Genomic DNA, 18,683 nt, shown 5'->3' with positions numbered 1-18,683 from the left:
ACTCATCCCAAACCATCTCAATTGGGTTGAGATCAGGTGATTGTGGAGGCCAGGTCATTAGATGCAGCACTCCATCACTCTCCTTCTTGGTCAAATAACCCTTACACAGCCTGGAGGTGTTTTGGGTCATTGTCCTGTTGAAAAACAAATAATAGTCCCACTAAGCCCACACCAGATGGGATGGCGTCATGCTACAGAATGCTGTGGTAGCCATGCTGTTTAAGTGTGCCTTGAATACTAAATAAATCACCAACAGTGTCACCAGCAAAGCACCCCCACCTCCATGCTTCACGGTGGGAACCACACATGCTGAGATCATCCGTTCCCCTACTCTGTCTCACAAAGACACGGCGGTTGGAAGCAAAAATCTAATTTAGACTCAGACCAAAGGACAGACTTCCACCAGTGTAATGTCAATTGCTTGTGTTTCTTGGTCCAAGCAAGTCTCTTCTTATTATTGGTGTCCTTTAGTAGTGGTTTCTTTGTAGCAATTCGACCATGAAGGCATGATTCCTTTGAACAGTTGATGTTGAGATGTGCCTGTTACTTGAACTCTGAAGCATTCATTAAAGACTGGTAACTCTAATGAACTTATCCTCTACAGCAGAGGTAACTCTGGATCTTCATGTGGCGGTCCTCATGAGAGCCAGGTTCACCATAGTGCTTGATGTTTTTTGCAACTGCACTTTCAAAGTTCTTGAAATTTTACTGATTGACTGACCTTCATGTCTGAAAGTAATGGACTGTCATTTCTCTTTGATTATTTGAGCGGTTCTTGCCATAATACAGACTTGCTATTTTACCAAATAGGGCTATCTTCTGTATACCACCCCTAACTTGTCACAACACAACTGATTGGCCCAAACGCAATAAGAAGGTATGTAATTCCACAAATTTACTTTTAACAAGGCACACCTGTTAATTGAAATGCATTCCAGGTGACTACCTCATGAAGCTGGTTGAGAGAATGCCAAGAGCGTGCCAAGCTGTCATCAAGGCAAAGGGTGGCTATTTGAATTTGAATCTTAAATATAAAATATATATAAAAAACACTTTTTTGGTTACTACATGATTTCATATGTGTTATTTCATAGTTTTGAAGTCTTCACTATTATTCTACAATGTAGAAAATAGTCAAAATAAAGAAAAACCCTTGAATAAGTAGGTGTGTCTAAACGTTTTGACTGGTACTGTATATATTTGATTCTTGCGATACAGGCATATCGCATAATATAATACATTCGATATATCGCCCAACCCTTCTTCAGTGTGTAATAAATGATATCAACAGTACATTTAAACCAGAAATGGGATCCAATGGTTGGATATAGACGTTGACTAATTTAGTCACCATTGTCTACCTTTATCTCCTCCTGTATCTCCATTCATATCGATAGGGTGTTGAATTCATAATGAAACGTTTTATAGATAAGCTTTTTGAAAGACGAATGCAACGTCCCAGAATAAGCGTGTATGGTATGGGTGGAATGTTGTGTAAGCTGCTGGAGTATGTCTAAAATGCTCATGGCATGATCTAATGACATATGGATGAGTTATGGTATGATGAGGTGTTGAAATATAAATGACTGGCTATATTTCATGCATATGGCATATTTGGCCAAAGGAGAACTGAAACTGGTTCAGCCTCCCACCTGACACCAATGTAGCGAATTTATAATGATGCCAATGGGAGTCATAGTTCAAATAAGGTGGGTTTCTCTAAAGACATGTGCTGTACCTCATGAGCTGTGTGAATACAAAAGGCACAAGTGTCTGAAATAGGCTAAGTAGCGAGGCCTAAAGAGATCTGAGAAAAACCATCAATGACTCTTTGTATGTATCATTGTTGACGACATCTGTTTCTCAGAATCCTCAGTGGTCACGGTGGGAAAACATTCGTAGAATCAGCTTAATAAAATGTTCTCCATCAGGATGCGGGTTGCGTAAGAGCAAGGCCAGAGATGTCTGAAGGGTCTATCACATCACTGCCGGCCCACTAACTTCAGCTGAGTGACATTCTTTCATTCCACTTTAGACTGACTGCTCCATTCTTGCTTAAAGATGTCTCAAGAGAGAAGGCGACAGATTCATAACACGTTTGTACTGGGGTGACAGAGATCCCTTCAGAGACCCACTTCAAATTTGAACCTCCCTCTGTTGTTTTGGCGTCCAGATCGGGGCATTCAGGAGTTGTTGGTTCAATTCCTGCATGGTCACATGCACTAAACATGTGTTAACCATCAGCCGTTTTGGGTCAAAATCAAACAATCATTGCATTTCAAAACCTCCATCATTCATGTACTGGATTCAACTACTGAGATATCTAATCCTGCATTTGCCTTTACCTCTCTGCTCTGTTTGTTGATATAGAGAAGTTAATGTGTTTGTGGGAGTAATTTCATAAATGGTGAAGTAACCAAATAATGGGCTTTTGTTTCCCTCACCACAAAGCAGCAGTTTGGTGGTGTGTATGTTTACTACTCTCAAATCAGATCAACACACCCACCAGATGTATCAAGCTTCTTACTGAAGCCAGTGATATAAGTAGAAGATGGACATCTATTCAAAGGTTGAGATTTGCGGTCTAGTAAGGTAGTGAGCGTAAGTCCTCTGGTGGGGCTGAGCAGACTGATATAAGTAGAAGAAGATAAATCTATTTAAAGGTTGAGATTTGTAATCTTGTCAGGTAGCTAGAGTAAGTCCTACAGTGGGGCTGAGTAGTTTGTAAACATCCTCAAAATAACAAGACCGATAAGACCTTATAGTAGTCTTCTTGGGGCAAACTGCTGTCCACTAGTGCTTTCAAAGGACAGAAATCCAACATTTAGCCTTGTGTTTACTCTCCCGTCAGCTTTCAAGTCATGAAGTCCAGACTTAACTCGATGTGACACAAAGCAGTCACATTTAAATCAGATCTTATAAAAGCATACAGGCCCAATGTGATATCAATACCGTGGGCTAGAGAAACTGAGGCGGGAGTCAAAGTGAGAGGGGAAGGAGCCTCTGTCAAGACTGTATTGTACTGTACAGAATATGAGAGCTGACTGTCAGTGACAATTACATTTTCTCTATCTTCTCGATATGGGAGAATAATTTTTTTTAAATAATGCTTTTTTTGCATGTCAAGATGAAGACTCATTCATTCAGTAGTTCAGGCTACTTTAACCCTAAAAACCAGACAACATGTTTTGATTGAATAGACCTAAACTTAAGCAGCAATGACATACAGCCATTGCAGGTTTGGTGAGCTTGTTCTCTGACACAGTTCCTCTTTATTTTGCCCTAATGTCTTTCACAATGTCTACGGACTCAAAAGTCTTCACTCACTTGAGGAAACTGCAACTATGTAAATGTTTAACAATCGCAGATAAGAGGGAATTGGTGCCACATAAGGAATTACTGTAGTATTGGCCAACAGTATTCTGCGTGGCATCACTAAATATATTTGCTTAAGTACTGTTCTCCCATATAGTGTTTTAGCTATAATACTGGCTTTTGTTGCTATATAATACTGGGTGTATTACACTAAATAATCGGGAAATTGGGAATCCTTGAGAAAAGATGTGGGGGGGTGACCATGGTACTCACGGTTGGGAGTGGGCGGTCTCATAGCGTTCAAAGGCGTGGCCCAGGTCGTGCTTGTTGTTCATGTAACACTGCGTGCACAGGTCGTAGTCAAAGCACACCTTACATTTCCAGCGCATCCCCATGATGCCATGCTTCTTGCAGCTGTCACAGATGATGTTGGAGTGGCGCACACCTGAGACAGAGAAAAGAGAGCGAGAGAGTCAGAGAGGTGGAAGGAGGTCAAGAAGCCTAGCAAATGAGACGCTTGACTGATGAAAGAGACGTCGAGAGATGGCGCTCTTCCTCATCCCTCTCCCCCTTTTTAGGCTAAAATTGAAGCATTATTGGCTTCTGAGGCAGAAAAATTATGTCTTTAATGGTGCAAAATGCAGACTAATCCTGCCTTAGCACTTGGCATTTGATTCTAAAACAGGGCTGTATTGCCTGTCTCTATTTTTGAGTCGAAAGGAAATGGAGAAAGCATCGCAGAGCAAAGGGCATCTAAGTAAACACAAGCTTGAGGAAGCTTGCTTGAGTCATAGAGATGAGACATAAATACCTAAAAATAAAGAATGATATACAAAAAAATGAATCAAACTTGAATAGAGTTTAAAGCCGGGACTCAATTCAGAGCAAAATGTGCTGGACAGCTGACAATGACGCTTTTAAAAAGGCAATTTCCCCAACTTTCGCAGAGATCACATTCACGGTAAATGCTGTGCATGTTGCCTCAATCGGAAATGTCCTTTAAATGTCAAGCTTGCATGGATTAGATTGAATCCCGGCCTCACTGAAAATGGTTTTATATACAGTAGGTTGTTTTATACACAATATACACAAGTACTAGGGATGGGCACGGTTAATTGAATATCTAGATATCCGAAAGGACATTCATATTTGATTACTTGAGTGTGCATTTCTGTAGAGAAAAATTATTGTAGGCCTATTTTAACAATGAAAAAGTTTTGTTATAAATTAAATTATCCTAGTGATATTGTTACCTTCAGGGATATACCATGACATTTGAAACACTTAAAACAAACTTGTGAATGTAGTTTTTATAACTGCATTGCACTACTGCTGCACATTTACCCTCCAGTATGCACTGACCTCGGGAATGCTATTTCCCCACTTCAATTGGCAATTACAAGCACGCAACTAACAGAGTTTCCACAAGACCTAACAGATCAATGCAAAACTCACTATAAAACCTTTTCATAACAGAATCAGTTCTTTCGTCAAACTTCTCTTTCACTGTTGCTTTTAGCCAAAAACTACTCGGCAGTGAGTGTTGCAACCGAGGACAGAGGATTTTTACGCTCTACCATACTGTGAGCTTGTGTGGACCACCACTTCGCGGCTGAGCCGTTGCTGCTACTAGACGTTTCCACTTCACAATAAACAGCACTTACAGTTGACCGGGGCAGCTCAAGCAGGACAGAAATTTGGCGAACTGACTTGTTGGAAATGTGGCATTCCATAATGCTGCTCCCGAGTGGTGCAGCGGTCTAAGGCACTGTATGTCACTGCAGACCTTAGTTTGATTCCAGGCTGTATCACAACCAGCCGTGATCGAGAGTCCCATAAGGCGGCGCACAATTGGCCCAGCATCGTCTGGGTTAGGGTTTGGCCGGGGTAGGACGTCATTGTAAATAAGAATTTGTTCTTAACTGACTTGCCTAGTTAAATAAAGGTTAAATAAAATACAAAAAAACAGCGCCATGTTGAAAGTCACTGAGCTCTTCAGTAAGGCCATTCTTTTCCTGTCAATGTTTGTCTATGGCGATTGCATGGCTGTATGCTCAATTTTATACACCAGCAACGGGTGTGGCTAAAATAGCTAAAACCACTAATTTGAAGGGGTGTCCACATACATTTGTATATATAGTGTAACTTATATGCGTTTCAAAACCTGTGGTGGGGTGATCAGGGCTCAGTGCTCACCGATCTGGGCGTTGTCGTAGAGCAGCAGGTCGTAGGATCCTTGGTAGCCTGTGCGGTAGTTGGTGCGCGTGCCACTGTCCCACTGCACCACCACCGTCTTGTCGGGTGTGGTGGTGCTGCCCTGCCGCCCGATCTCCACCACCGTGCCCACGTGGCCGTCACCGTCATCCTGGTTCCCCCACTTCCAGTCCAGGCCACGCACCACACGCATGCCTACCTCCATGCTGCCTCTGGGGCCTGCCAGGCCTGAGGGGCACGGCCTGGTGGGGTCGCCTCCGCTGCTGTTGCCGCTGCTGCTGCGCCTACGGGGCCTGTGCAGGGCAGGCCGGACCCACGCCGAGGGCAGGGTAGGCACCACAGGTGGAACCAGGGGCTCCGGGACCAGATCAGGGGTGACTGAGGGGAGAAAGAGAGAAAAGAAGAAAAAATACCAAATCAGTTAGGGCGCTGTCTACTAGAGAAGGTGTGAATCGTCCGAGGTGGATTCAACAGACTTTTCCGTTGAGATGTTGCCGAAGACCCATCCGCTAGCCCCAGCCCACTAGCTTTCTGAATCGCTGGGTCTCCCGTTTTATTTCACTGTAGAGCCCCCAGCCCCCCCACACATCCGGACACCTCACCTGGCTTAACTGGTGCCTCCAGGGACACAAACTACCTCATCGTCACTCAATGCCTAGATTTACCTCCACTGTACTCACATCCTACCATATCCTTGTCTGTACATTATGCCCTGAATCTATTCCACCGCACTCAGAAATCTTCTCTGTTTCTTCTCCGATCCCAACGCACTAGACGACCAGTTCTTATAGCCTTTAGCCATACCCTTATCCTACTCCTCCTCTGGTGATGTAGAGGTTAACCCAGGCCCTGTAGCCCCTAGCACTACACCCATTTCCCAGGCACTCTCATTTGTTGACTTCTGTAACCATAAAAGCCTTGGTTTGATGCATGTTAACATCAGAAGCCTCCTCCCTAAGTTTGTTTTTTTCACTGCTTTAGCACACTCCGCCAACCCTGATGTCCTAGCCATGTCTGAAGCCTGGCTTATGAAGGCCACCAAAAATTCTGACATTTCCATTCCGAACTACAACATTTTCTGACAAGACAGAACTGCCAAAGGGGGCAGAGTTGCAATCTACTGCAGAGACAGCCTGAAGAGTTCTGTCATACTATCCAGGTCTGTGCCCAAACAGTTCGAGCTTCTACTTTTAAAAATCCACCTTTCCAGAAATAAGTCTCTCACTGTTGCTGCTTGTTATAGACCTCCCTCAGCCCCCAGCTGTGCCCTGGACACCATATGTGAATTGGTTGCCCCCCCCATCTATCTTCAGAGCTCGTACTGTTAGGTGACCTAAACTTAGATATGCTTATCTTATCTCCATCTCACACAAATTGTCAAGGAACCTACCAAGTACAACCCTAAATCCGTAAACATGGGCACCCTCATAGATATCATCCTGACCAACTTGCCCTCCAAATACACCTCTGCTGTCTTCAACCAGGATCTCAGTGATCACTGCTTCATTGCCTACGTCCGTAATGGGTCCACGGTCAAATGGCGACGCCTCATCACCGTCAAACGCTCCCTAAAACACTTCAGCGAGCAGGCTTTTCTAAATCGACCTGGCCCGTGTATCCTGGAAAGATATTGACCTCATCCCGTCAGTAGAGGATGCCTGGTTGCTCTTTAAAAATTATTTCAGCACCACCATGTATGCACCACCATGTATGCCCCATTTAAAAAATATAGAACTAAGAACAGATATAGCCCTTGGTTCACCCCAGACTTGACTGCCCTTGACCAGCACAAAAACATCCTGTGGCATACTGCATTATAGCATCGAATAGTCCCTGCGATATGCAACTTTTCAGGGAAGTCAGGAACCAATATACACAGGCAGTTAGGAAAGCAACGGATAGCTTTTTCAAACAGAAATTTGCACCCTGTAGCACTAATTCCAAAAGGTTTTGGGAGACTAAAGTCCATGGAGAATAAGAGCACCTCCTCCCAGCTGCCCACTGCACTGACGCTAGGAAACACTGTCACCACCGATATATCTACGATAATCGAGGATTTCAATAAGCATTTTTCTACAGCTGGCCATGGTTTCCACCTGGCTACCCCTATCCCAGCCAAAAGCTCTGCACCCCCCGCAGAAACTTGCCCAAGTCCCCCCGCTTCTCCTTCACCCAAATCCCAGAGAGCTGATGTTCTAAAAGAGCTGCAAAATTTGGATCCCTACAAGTCAGCTGGGTTAAACAATCTGGACCCTCTCTTTCTAAAAAATTAGCCACCAAAATTGTTGCAACCCCTATTAATAGCCTGTTTAACTTATTTCGTATCGTCCGAGATCCCCTAAGATTGAAAAGCTGCCGCGGTCATCCCCCTCTTCAAAGGGGGAGACACTCTAGACCTATATCTATCCTGCCCTGCCTTTCTAAAAATCGTTGAAAGCAAAGTTAACAAACAGATCACCGACCATTTCGAATCACACCGTACCTTCTCCACTATGCAATCTCATTTCCGAGCTGGTCATGGTTGCACCTCAGCCACGCTCAAGGTCCTAAACGATATCATAAACGCCATCGATAACAGACAGTACTGTGCAGCTGTCTTCATCGACCTGGCCAAGGCTTTCAACCTTGTCAATCACCGCATTCTTATCGGCAGAATCAATAACCTCGGTTTCTCAAATGACTGCCTCGCCTGGATCACGAACTAGTTCTCAGAGAGAGCTCAGTTTGTCAAATCGGAGGGCCTGTTGTCCGGACCTCTGGCAGTCTCTATGGGGTTCCACAGGGTTCAATTCTCGGGCCGACTCTTCTGTCCTCTGTATGTATCAATGATGTTGTTCTTGCTGCTGGTAAACCTCTGATCCACCTCTACGCAGATGACACCCTTCTGTATACATCTGGCCCTTCTTTGGACACTGTGTTAACAAACCTCCAAACGAGCTTCAATGCCATACAACACTCCTTCCGTGGCCTCCAACTGCTCTTAAATGCTAGTTAAACTAAATGCATGCTTTTCAACCAATCGCTACCTGCACCAGCCCGCCCGACTAGCATCACTACTCTGCACAGTTCTGACTTAGGTATTTGTAGATACAAATTCTGGTTAGACTGTCAACTCTCCTTCCAGACTCACATTAAACATCTCCAATCCAAAATTAAATCTAGAAATCGGCTTCCTATTTCGCAACAAAGCTTCCTTCACTCATGCTGCCAAACATAACCTCGTAAAACTGACTATCCTACCGATCCTTGACTTCAGCGATGTAATTTACAAAATAGCCTCCAACACTCTACTCAGCAAATTGGATGTAGTCTATCACAGTGCCATCCGTTTTGCCACCAAAGCCCCATAAACTACCCACCACTGCGACCTGTATGCTCTTGTTGGCTGGTCCTCGCTACATATACGTCGCCAAATCCACTGGCTCCAGGTCATCTATAAGTATTTGCTAGATAAAGCCCCGCCTTTTCTCAGCTCACTGGTCACCATAGCAACACCCACCTGTAGCACGCCCTCAGCAGGTATATTTCACTGGTCACCCCCAAAGCCAACACCTCCTTTGGCCACCTTTCCTTCCAGTTCTCCAATGACTAATGATTTGCAAAAATCCCTGAAGCTGGAGACTTCTATCTCCCTCTCTAACTTCAAGCATCAGCTGTCAGAGCAGCTTACCGATCACTGTAACTGAACACAACCCATCTGTTAATAGCACACCCAACTACCTCATCCCCATATTTTTTTTTGTATGTTGCTCTTTTGTGCCCCAGTATCTCTACTTGCACATCATCCTCTGCACATCTATCACATGCTAAATTGTAATTATTTCACCACTTTGGCTTATTTATTGCCTTACCTCCCTAATCTTACTACAATTGCACACAATGTACATATATTTATCTATTGTGTTAACTGTACGTTTGTTTATCCCATGTGTAACTCTGTGTTGTTGTTTTTGTCGCACTGCTTTGCTTTATCTTGGCCAGGTCGCAGTTGTAAATGAGAACATGTTCTCAACTGGCCTACCTGGTTAAATAAAATGTCAGAAAAAAAAAATGAGACTCGGAATTTGAGCTTTCATTGTGACAAATAGTAATTGTTGCCAAACAGCCTTTTCTGTAAATAAGCTATTCACCGCCACTTCATTGCTTAATCATTTTATGATCTTGACACATTTTAAAAGAGCAGTGAGACTAAGCCCTAAAACAATGATGCTCAACACTCATCCCAGAGATACTGTGTGTTTTAGTCGACGACTGCTGAAGGACAGTCAGTGAAGCTGCAGAAAAAAAGTCTTAGGTCTTATTAACCCGATTACTGAAGCTCTGATTGTTTTTTTCCCTCATCCTTCCTGGAACATTCACTGAGCACCATGCTGTGACATGGGCTAACTCAGAGAGGAGCAGCTGGACATTAGACACCACTGACATGCCCCACTGCTCTACCCCTGACCTGACACAGCAGCCACACACAGTCTACCACAAAACAGCTATACAGGCATGCCCTCATCATGAAGCCATGGCATGTAGCATGGCTTAAAACCTTAAAAGGAAGTCTATATTCATGTGGACTGAGTCAGCAGAACCGGGCAGACTGCATACATGGCCTACTTTAGCCCGTCTTACATAGCATTGCTCTTCAAAGAGGAATGTTTCAGTTGACTGGTTGTTGAAACACTGACTGATATTCAACCCTCCGCATCTTCCTCGAGGACGCATGCTTAGATCCAGCAGACCGTCTACACAGCCACAACCAAAGAGGCTAAGGCACGTTAACGGTCAATTAATTCACAAATGCTATTCAGCGATGGTTTAACTACTATTGTTGAGGAGGGGGAAGCCTACCTCGATTGTCTCTCGGCCAACACGTTTGGCTTTGATTGATTTCTGTTGATCATGTTGGTGGTAGCATTATTTGATGCTGCTTCGGTGGTCTGTGTCTACAGTACACAAGAGGAATCTAGGGGAGCAACTGCATAGATAGAAGCAGGCAGTCCATCCACCTGTAGATGTGGACAGAGCAGACTATATCAGCCTGTCTCTCTGCATCCTCCTCCTCTGCCTGGGCTGCCTACCGTGGGCTTGTAGCCCTTATGTAACAGCCTAAAGAATTGTGTGTGCAGGTGTGTGAGAGCGAGTCTAATAAAAACAAAAGCCTGTCAGAAATGGATTGGAATCTTAAACGCACTCAAATTTGATGCAATTATTCTAACCCACAGAATTTCGGACAGGTATTCCTTTAAATTGTCGCTACTTCACTCGAAAGACTATTTCACACTCACAGCTTCCAATAACAGAAGGAACCTGCAACTATTAGGCTAGTTCTACCCACGCACAAAACACTACTTAGGAGGCTTCACGGTTACAAACATTCATTCACCCTGAGTGACACAACCGATGCCAATGTGGACCGAACACAGTTCATATCATTATTTTTTGTTGTCTAATTCAGTGTTAATCCCAGGATAAGTATCAAGTTACGTGGTTTAGTATAGGCCTTAATCCTCCAGCAATAGGCAAAACAAAATTATTAGAAATGTTTAAAAATTATATTTGTATGCTTATGTCATTTGTGTATTAAAGGTATGTGCTTTAGCGTGAAAACATTTGGAGTGGGGGGATTAGACAGGGAATAAGAAGGCTGCTGATGCTCTCTTTCTCCAGCCCCAAAATTACAGTTTAGGCTGCTTTCACTGGATTAAAAACTCTGGCCAGTCATCTAACTCAGTCCACAGACCCTGATGGGCACCAACTAATTACCATCGCTCCACAATTCACTGTCACAGGGTTTGTGTGCATGCAAACAGGAAGACATCAACATCCAATTCCATTATTTTCCATGACCCTCTGTTCGCATAACTCCTGTGTTCTCTCTCTCTCTGTGTATGGATCCACACAAATTGGACTACTTCACGGTCAGTTGTGTCCTAGTTTGGTTTAGAATAAACAAATCAGAATAGAGAAAGACAATTCAGCAAGCCTGTGTCAGTCTAAAGTAGCTTCCTGTCCTCGTCTCCTTTTGATCTACTGGAGAGGTTAAAGCAATAAGGCAGATATCCTGGCAGTTCTTTCAGATCACTCCAGCTAGGAATACAGTACAAGATAAGAAACCATGGGGAAATATATATTCTAGGATAATTGAAATTACTCATATGCACCCTGGATGAAGAACTAATTGGAGATTAGGGAGAGAAGATACACCCCAAAAGAGAAGGAAAAAAATCTCCCTCCATGCACCTACAGTTGAAGTCAGAAGTTTACATATACTTAGGTTGGATTTATTAAAACTTGTTTTTCAACTACTCCACAAATGTCTTGTTAAACTACAGTTTTGGCAAGTTGGTTAGGACATCTACTTTGTGCATGACAAGTCATTTTTCCAACAATTGTTTACAGACAGATTATTTCAGTTAATCACAATTCCAGTGGGTCAGATGTTTACATACACTAAATTGACTGTGCCTTTAAACAGCTTGGAACATTCCAGAAAATGATGTCATGGCTTTAGAAGCTTCTGATAGGCTAATTGACATCATTTGAGTCAATTGGAGGTATACCTGTGTATGTACATCATGTGAAAAATCAAAAGAAATCAGCCAAGACCTCAAGAAAAAGAATTGCAGACCTGAAGGTACCATGTTCATCTGTACAAACAATAGTACTCAAGTATAAACACCGTGGGACCACGCAGCAGTCATACCGCTCAGGAAGGAGACGTGTTCTGTCTCCTAGAGATGAACGTACTTTGGTGCGAACAACAGAAAAGGACCTTACGAAGATGCTGGAGGAAACAGGTACAAAAGTATTATATCCACAGTAAAATGAGTCCTATATCAACATAACCTGAAAGGCCGCTCAGCAAGGAAGAAGCCACTGCTCCAAAACCATCATAAAAAGTAAGATAACGGTTTGCAACTGCACATGGGGACAATGTACTTGTGACTTTTTCCACATTGTTACGCTACAGCCTTATTTTAAAATGGATAAAAGCAATCTACATACAATACCCCATAAAGGCAAAGCAAAAACAGGTTTTTAGAAATGTTAGCGAATTTATAAATTCAAAACGGAAATATCAAATTTACATAAGTATTCAAACCTTTCCTCAGTACTTTGTTGAAGCACCTTTGGCAGCAATTACAGCCTTCTTGGGTATGACGCTACAAGTTTGGCACCCCTGTATTTGGGGAGTTTTTCGTAAACGTCTTCGCAGATCCTCTCAAGCTCTGTCAGCTTGGATTGGGAGTGTTTCCTGCACAGCTATTTTCAGGTCTCTCCAGAGATGTTTGATTGGGTTCAAGTCCGGGCTCGGGCTGGGCCACTCAAGGACATTCAGAGAAGCCACTCCTGCATTGTCTTGGCTGTGTGCTTAGGGTTGTTGTCCTGTTGGAAGGTGAACCTTCAAACCAGTCTGATCCTGACCGCTCTGTACTTTGCTCAGTTCATTTTTCCCTCAATCCTGACTAGTCTCCCAGTCCCTGCCACTGAAAAACATCCCCACAGCGCGATGCTGCCACCACCATGCTTCACCGTAGGGATGGTACAAGGTTTCCTCCAGATGTGACGCTTGGCATTCAGGCCAAAGAGTTCAATCTTGGTTTCATCAGACCAGAGAAACTTGTTTCTCATGGTCTGAGAGTCTTTTAGGAGCCTTTTGGCAAACTCCAAGTGGGCTGTTGTATGCCTTTGACTGAGGAGTGGCTTCCGTCTGGCCACTCTACCATAAAGGCCCTTTAGTGTGCTGCAGAGATGTTTGTCCTTCTGAAAGGTTCTCCCATCTCCACAGAGGAACTCTGGAGCTCTAATCAGAGTAACCATCGGGTTCTTGGTCACCTCTCTGACCAAGGCACTTCTCCCCCGATTGCTGTTTGGCCAGGTGGCCAGCTCTAGTAAGTCTTGGTGGTTCCAAACTTCTTCCATTTAAGAATGACAGAGGCCACTGTGTTCTGTGTTCTTGGGGACCTTCTTTGCTGCAGACATGTTTTGGTACCCTTCCCCAGATCTGTGCCTTGACACAATCCTGTCTCGGAGCTCTATGGACAATTCCTTCAACTTCATGGCTTGGTTTTGGCACTGTCAACTGTGTATGCCTTTCTAAATCATGTCCATCAATTGAATTTATCACAGGTGGACTTAAATAAAATTGTAGAAACGTCTTAAGGATGATCAATGGAAACAGGATGCACCTGAGCTCAATTTCAAGTCTCATAGCAAAAAGGTCTGAATACTTATGTAAATAAGGTATTATGTTCTTTTAATTTTTATCAAATTAGCAAAAATAAAAAATAATTTTGCTTTGTCATTAAGGGGTATTGTGTGTAGATTGACTACGAAATATTTTTTGTCAAGGATTCTAAACACTTTCCAAATGCACTGTGGGCGAGCATGAGCGCAAGCAAGCCAAAACTTAACACCAACACAGCGGTCCATATTTAGTGTGCCCAACAGGGGGTTGCATGTGCAGGGAGACAGAGGTGGTAGCCAGACAGGGTGTCCTCACAGTCCTCCCTGGGGTGGACTGGGTCCCAGGTAGGCCACCTGTTAGGAGCAATTTCTGCAAATCTGTGTCTGAGGGCTAAGAGAGAGGATAAGCAGCTCTGCTCCTCATAACAGATGGACTGGCCTCTGTCACACATCCGCTAAGGACCTATCTGTGAGGCCAACGTCACCACACACAAAGACACACACATCGTCAGACACAGAATTACCTTCCAACGTAATACTCTAGGTGCTTATTGAGAAGAGAATCAGTAATACAAGTAGGCAACATCTAAATTGAGGGCCATTTTCTGATAACAGTGCACAAGACACATACCCTAGTCTCCAACCCTGTATAGGTGGATGAATCCTAAACATTACTAATCAATCGCTCACTTTGGGCCTCTCCCAGAATTCTAAGCATTACATAAGAGGCAAGTGCATCGGCTGAAGGCAAGTGGATAAAGTTTCAACGGTATAATAATCAATAGGGAAATATTCAAATTTTCCTAAACAGAAATTAACACTTTCAGATTGTTTGCCCGTTTATAACAACAAATATCAGACAGAAAATGCCATATCTGTCCCATATGCTATTGTGAAAAGTTGATAGTATGACAGTATAATAATGTGAACCACTGGTAAAGGTAGGATTGAATGCCTAAACAACCATGTTATCCTATTCTATCACACTAACATCTGATGACCATCTACAGTACATCTAGACAGCTGTAAAAATGTGGGTAATGCACATTCTCTCTGGCTAATAATGTATTTCATCATATAGGTCTATGCATACACATAGCTTGAAGTAGGTAGGCCTATATCGATAGAAATAGGCTAGGTACTTGCTTTGAAATTGCAGAAACCTACAGTAGCCTATAATGTTTAATAAGGATTTTAATAACTTAAATATCTACTCCAAATTGAAATTCAACGATGTGAGTGTCAGCTATGACATGACATATTGACTTTGAAAAAAATCTATTTTGGTTATTGAACTACAATAGGTGAAGTGGATTTACATCCAGTAACGGAATTGCGGTAAAGGAATTTCATCATGCGTCCCTGATCTGTACTATACAGAGATGCATAATTATGGATATGAATGTCATTCTCTTCATTGTGAAATATCCTAAATAGGTACACAAAAAGCTATAAATATGCAAATATCCCCATTTGCATATTTGGGTATTATTCTACATACTGGCTATTATTTTAATGAGCTCTGCCTCCAAACAAGATCAAATTTGGGTTGGTCCAGACCAGACCAAATGTGAACCAATCATATATGTTTCACAACTTTGGACATCAAAGTACAGCACAGTAGAGCTCAGTAGAGTACCAGTATAGCACAGTAGAGTTCAGTAGAATACAGTTCAGTTTAACACAGTACACTAGTGTACTCAACTCCAGTGTGCACTGTACTGAACTCTACTCTTTTCTTTACTGTAGGCTGTGCATACTCTACTTGACTGTACTGTCCAAACTTGTGAACTAAACAGTGGTTTGCCACTACTATGAGTTCCCATTGTAGCCAATCAAATTGCAGATTTTTTTTTGTGGGAAATTCCATTAACGCAACGAGTTTTAATCACAGTTCATAAACAAAGTTGATATCAGTAAAAACACCAACTAAATTGATAGGTATACCTTTACTTGTTACTTCTGTGAACCTTCATTATCCTCCCTCATGAGGGAGAGAAATTAGAAAATATCTTAAAGACGTGGGTTTTTGGTAACAGAATTAAGGCACAAGGCAATGTTTAAATTTACAGAAGTTAGAAAAAAAAGTCAAATTAAATATAAAAAAGTGTTGATGTTAGTGGCTGGAGTCTTTACTTCAACACTATTGTGTTTTAATGCATTTCAAATACCTTTTAAGGCTTTTTCTGGTATGTTTTCTTTCCATCTGTTTGACCCGAAATTAAAGCCTTTGATTATTCATCATTTTTTAAGATGGAAAATGGTTAAAATATACATGTGCCTTCATTTCTCCAAAATAGAGACAGCTTTCATTTGATACCCAATTTGACATGCTCCTATGGACTTCACATATTGGTGCTCATGGGTCCTTTTACATGGAAATGACCTGGACAAACTTCATTTGCCATTTACCATTTCAGGCTCATGACTTCCCTTGTTTTTGATTTGGTGTAGCTTACTGTTCAAGACAAATATTGACCGTTTACATTGAACCAGTGACAGAAGACATATTCCAACAGGAATAAAGAAGGTACTTTCTAGAAAGTGGGACTAACACAATAGAATGTTGGACGAGACAAATTCAACACTACAATGGGGGGTGCACAGACAGTGAAATGGTTATTCCGTCATCCAAATTTAGGCTATACATCAGGGGTACTCAAGTACTATTTGAGAAAGTCCAGTCACACAAATGTCCTAGGTTGCTAAGGTCCGACTGGATATTGTCATTTGTCGGAGTAGTTACAACAACCCCCACTTTGCAAGCCATGAGACCCCAAACTGTTGTACTGTTCACACTCCTTGTTGGCAAAGAGACATTTTTTTACATTTTCAAGCTCATTTCCTGAAATTCTACACATTTTGCCATGGGGCAGAGAAAATGTTACAGCTTTAAAGCCAATTTCCTGCAATTATACCAATTTCGCCATGTCTTATGTTCATATGATACCAGGGGTCGAGACCCGACTGGAGTTCCTATGTGTATGCATGTAAGTACAGGGCATTCAGAAAGTATTCAGACCCCTTGACATTTTCCACGTTTCGTTACATTACATTAAAAACATTGTCCTCATTAATCTAGACAATACCCCATAATGACAAAGCGAACAGGTTTGTAGAAACTTTTGCAAATGTACTAAAAATAAAAAAAACTGAAATACCTTATTCATAGAAGTATTCAGACACTTGGCTATGAGACTCAATTGAGCTCAGGTGCATCCTGTTTCCATTGATCATCCTTGATGTTTCTACAACTTGATTGGAGTCCACCGGCGGTAAATTCAAATGATTGGACGTGAGATGGAAAGGCACACACGTCTATATAAAAGGTCCCAAGGTTGACAGTGCATGTCAGAGCAAATACCATGCCATGAGGTCAAAGGAATTGTCCCTAGAACTCAGACAGGATTGTGTCGAGGCACAGATCTGGAGAATGGTACCAAAAAAATGTATGCAGCATTGAAGTCTTCAAGAACACAGTGGCCTCCATCATTCTTAAATGAAAGAAGTTTGGAACCACCAAGACTCTTCCTAGAGCTGGCCCCCTAGCCAAACTGAGCGGTCCTCAACTGGCAGCTTCATTAAATAGTACCCGCAAAACACCAGTCTCAACGTCAACAGTGAAGAGGCGACTCTGGGATGCTGGCCTTCTAGGCAGAGTTCCTCTGTCCAGTGTGTGTTCTTTTGCCCATCTTAATCTTTTATTGGCCAGTCTGAGATATGGCTCCAGCATCCTGGAGTCACCTCTTCACTGTTGACGTTGAGAATATTTAATGAAGCTGCCAGTTGAGGACTTGTGAGGAGTCTGTTTCTCAAACTAGACACCATAATGTACTTGTCCTCCTGCTCAGTTGTGCACCGGGGCCTCCCACTCATTATATTCTGGTTAGAGCCAGTTTGCGCTGTTCTGTGAAGGGAGTAGTACACAGCGTTGTACGATCTTCAGTTTCTTGGCAATTTCTCACATGAAATAGCCTTCATTTCTCAGAACAAGAATAGACTGACACGTTTCAGAAGAAAGTTCTTTGTTTCTGGCCATTTTGAGCCTGTAATTAAGCCCACAAATGCTGATGCTTCAGATACTCAACTAGTCTAAAGGCCAGTTTTATTGCTTCTTTATTCAGAACAACAGTTTTCAGCTGTGCTAACATAATTGCAAAAGGGTTTGCTGATGATCAATTAGCCTTTTAAAATTATAAACTTGGATTAGCTAACAACGTGCCATTGGAACACAGGACTGATGGTTCCTGATAAATGAGCCTCTGTACGCCTATGTAGATATTCCAGAATTAGATTTTTTTTTATTAATCTGCTACAATAGTCATTTACAACATTAACAATGTCTACAGTGTATTTCTGATCAATTTGATGTTATTTTAATGGACAAAAAAAAGATTATTTCAAAAGCAAGGACATGTCTAAGTGACGACAAATTTTTGAACGATACACATACAGTGTATTCGGAAAGTACTCAGATCCCTTGACTTTTTCCACATTGTTATGTTACAGCCTTATTTTAAAATGCCAAGAGTGCGCAAAGCTGTGATCAAGGCTGTCCAAGGGTGGCTACTTTGAAGAATCTGAATTATAAATATATTTTGATTTGTTTAACATGTTTTTGGTTACTACATGATATCATGTGTTATTTCATAGTTTTGATGTCTTTATTATTCTACAATGTAGAAATGAGTGAAAATAAAGAAAAACCTTAGGTTTTTAGGTGTTTCCAAACTTTTGACTGGTACTGTTTGTAAGCAAAGTATTTCTGATTTTTAAAAATTAATTTGCTAACACTTCTAAAACCCCGTTTTCGCTTTGTCATTATGGAGTATGGTGTGTAGATTGACGAGGGAAATGTAATTTTAGCAAAAGGCTGTAACGTAACAAAATGTGGAAGGGAAGGGGACTGAATACTTCCCGAATGCACCCACCAAATTCTTACTTTAACTGACAGTCCAATTTCTCCCATCAGAAAG

General features: G+C 42.2%; 1 protein-coding gene across 6 annotated transcripts in view; it reads right to left on the bottom strand.

Annotated features, from left to right (window-relative positions):
* Positions 1 to 18,683, bottom strand: part of LOC110532379 (E3 ubiquitin-protein ligase MIB2) — an 88,366-nt gene that overhangs the window by 62,059 nt on the left and 7,624 nt on the right. For all 6 annotated transcript variants that reach the window (XM_021616232.3, XM_090184704.1, XM_090184702.1 and 3 more), the window contains exons 2-3: positions 5,512 to 5,907; positions 3,589 to 3,760 (exon numbers count right to left, since the gene is read on the bottom strand). In XM_021616232.3, coding sequence (XP_021471907.1) covers positions 3,589 to 3,760; positions 5,512 to 5,734 — 395 coding nt within the window. In that variant the 5' untranslated portion in view covers positions 5,735 to 5,907. The remainder of the gene's footprint in view (positions 1 to 3,588; positions 3,761 to 5,511; positions 5,908 to 18,683) is intronic.

The sequence above is a fragment of the Oncorhynchus mykiss genome, chromosome 9 (genome assembly GCF_057628025.1).
Source record: "Oncorhynchus mykiss isolate SJ-2025 chromosome 9, ASM5762802v1, whole genome shotgun sequence".
Lineage (NCBI taxonomy): Eukaryota > Metazoa > Chordata > Actinopteri > Salmoniformes > Salmonidae > Oncorhynchus > Oncorhynchus mykiss.
Note: the sequence above shows the minus strand (reverse complement) of the source record. Positions and strands in the feature narration are given on the sequence as shown.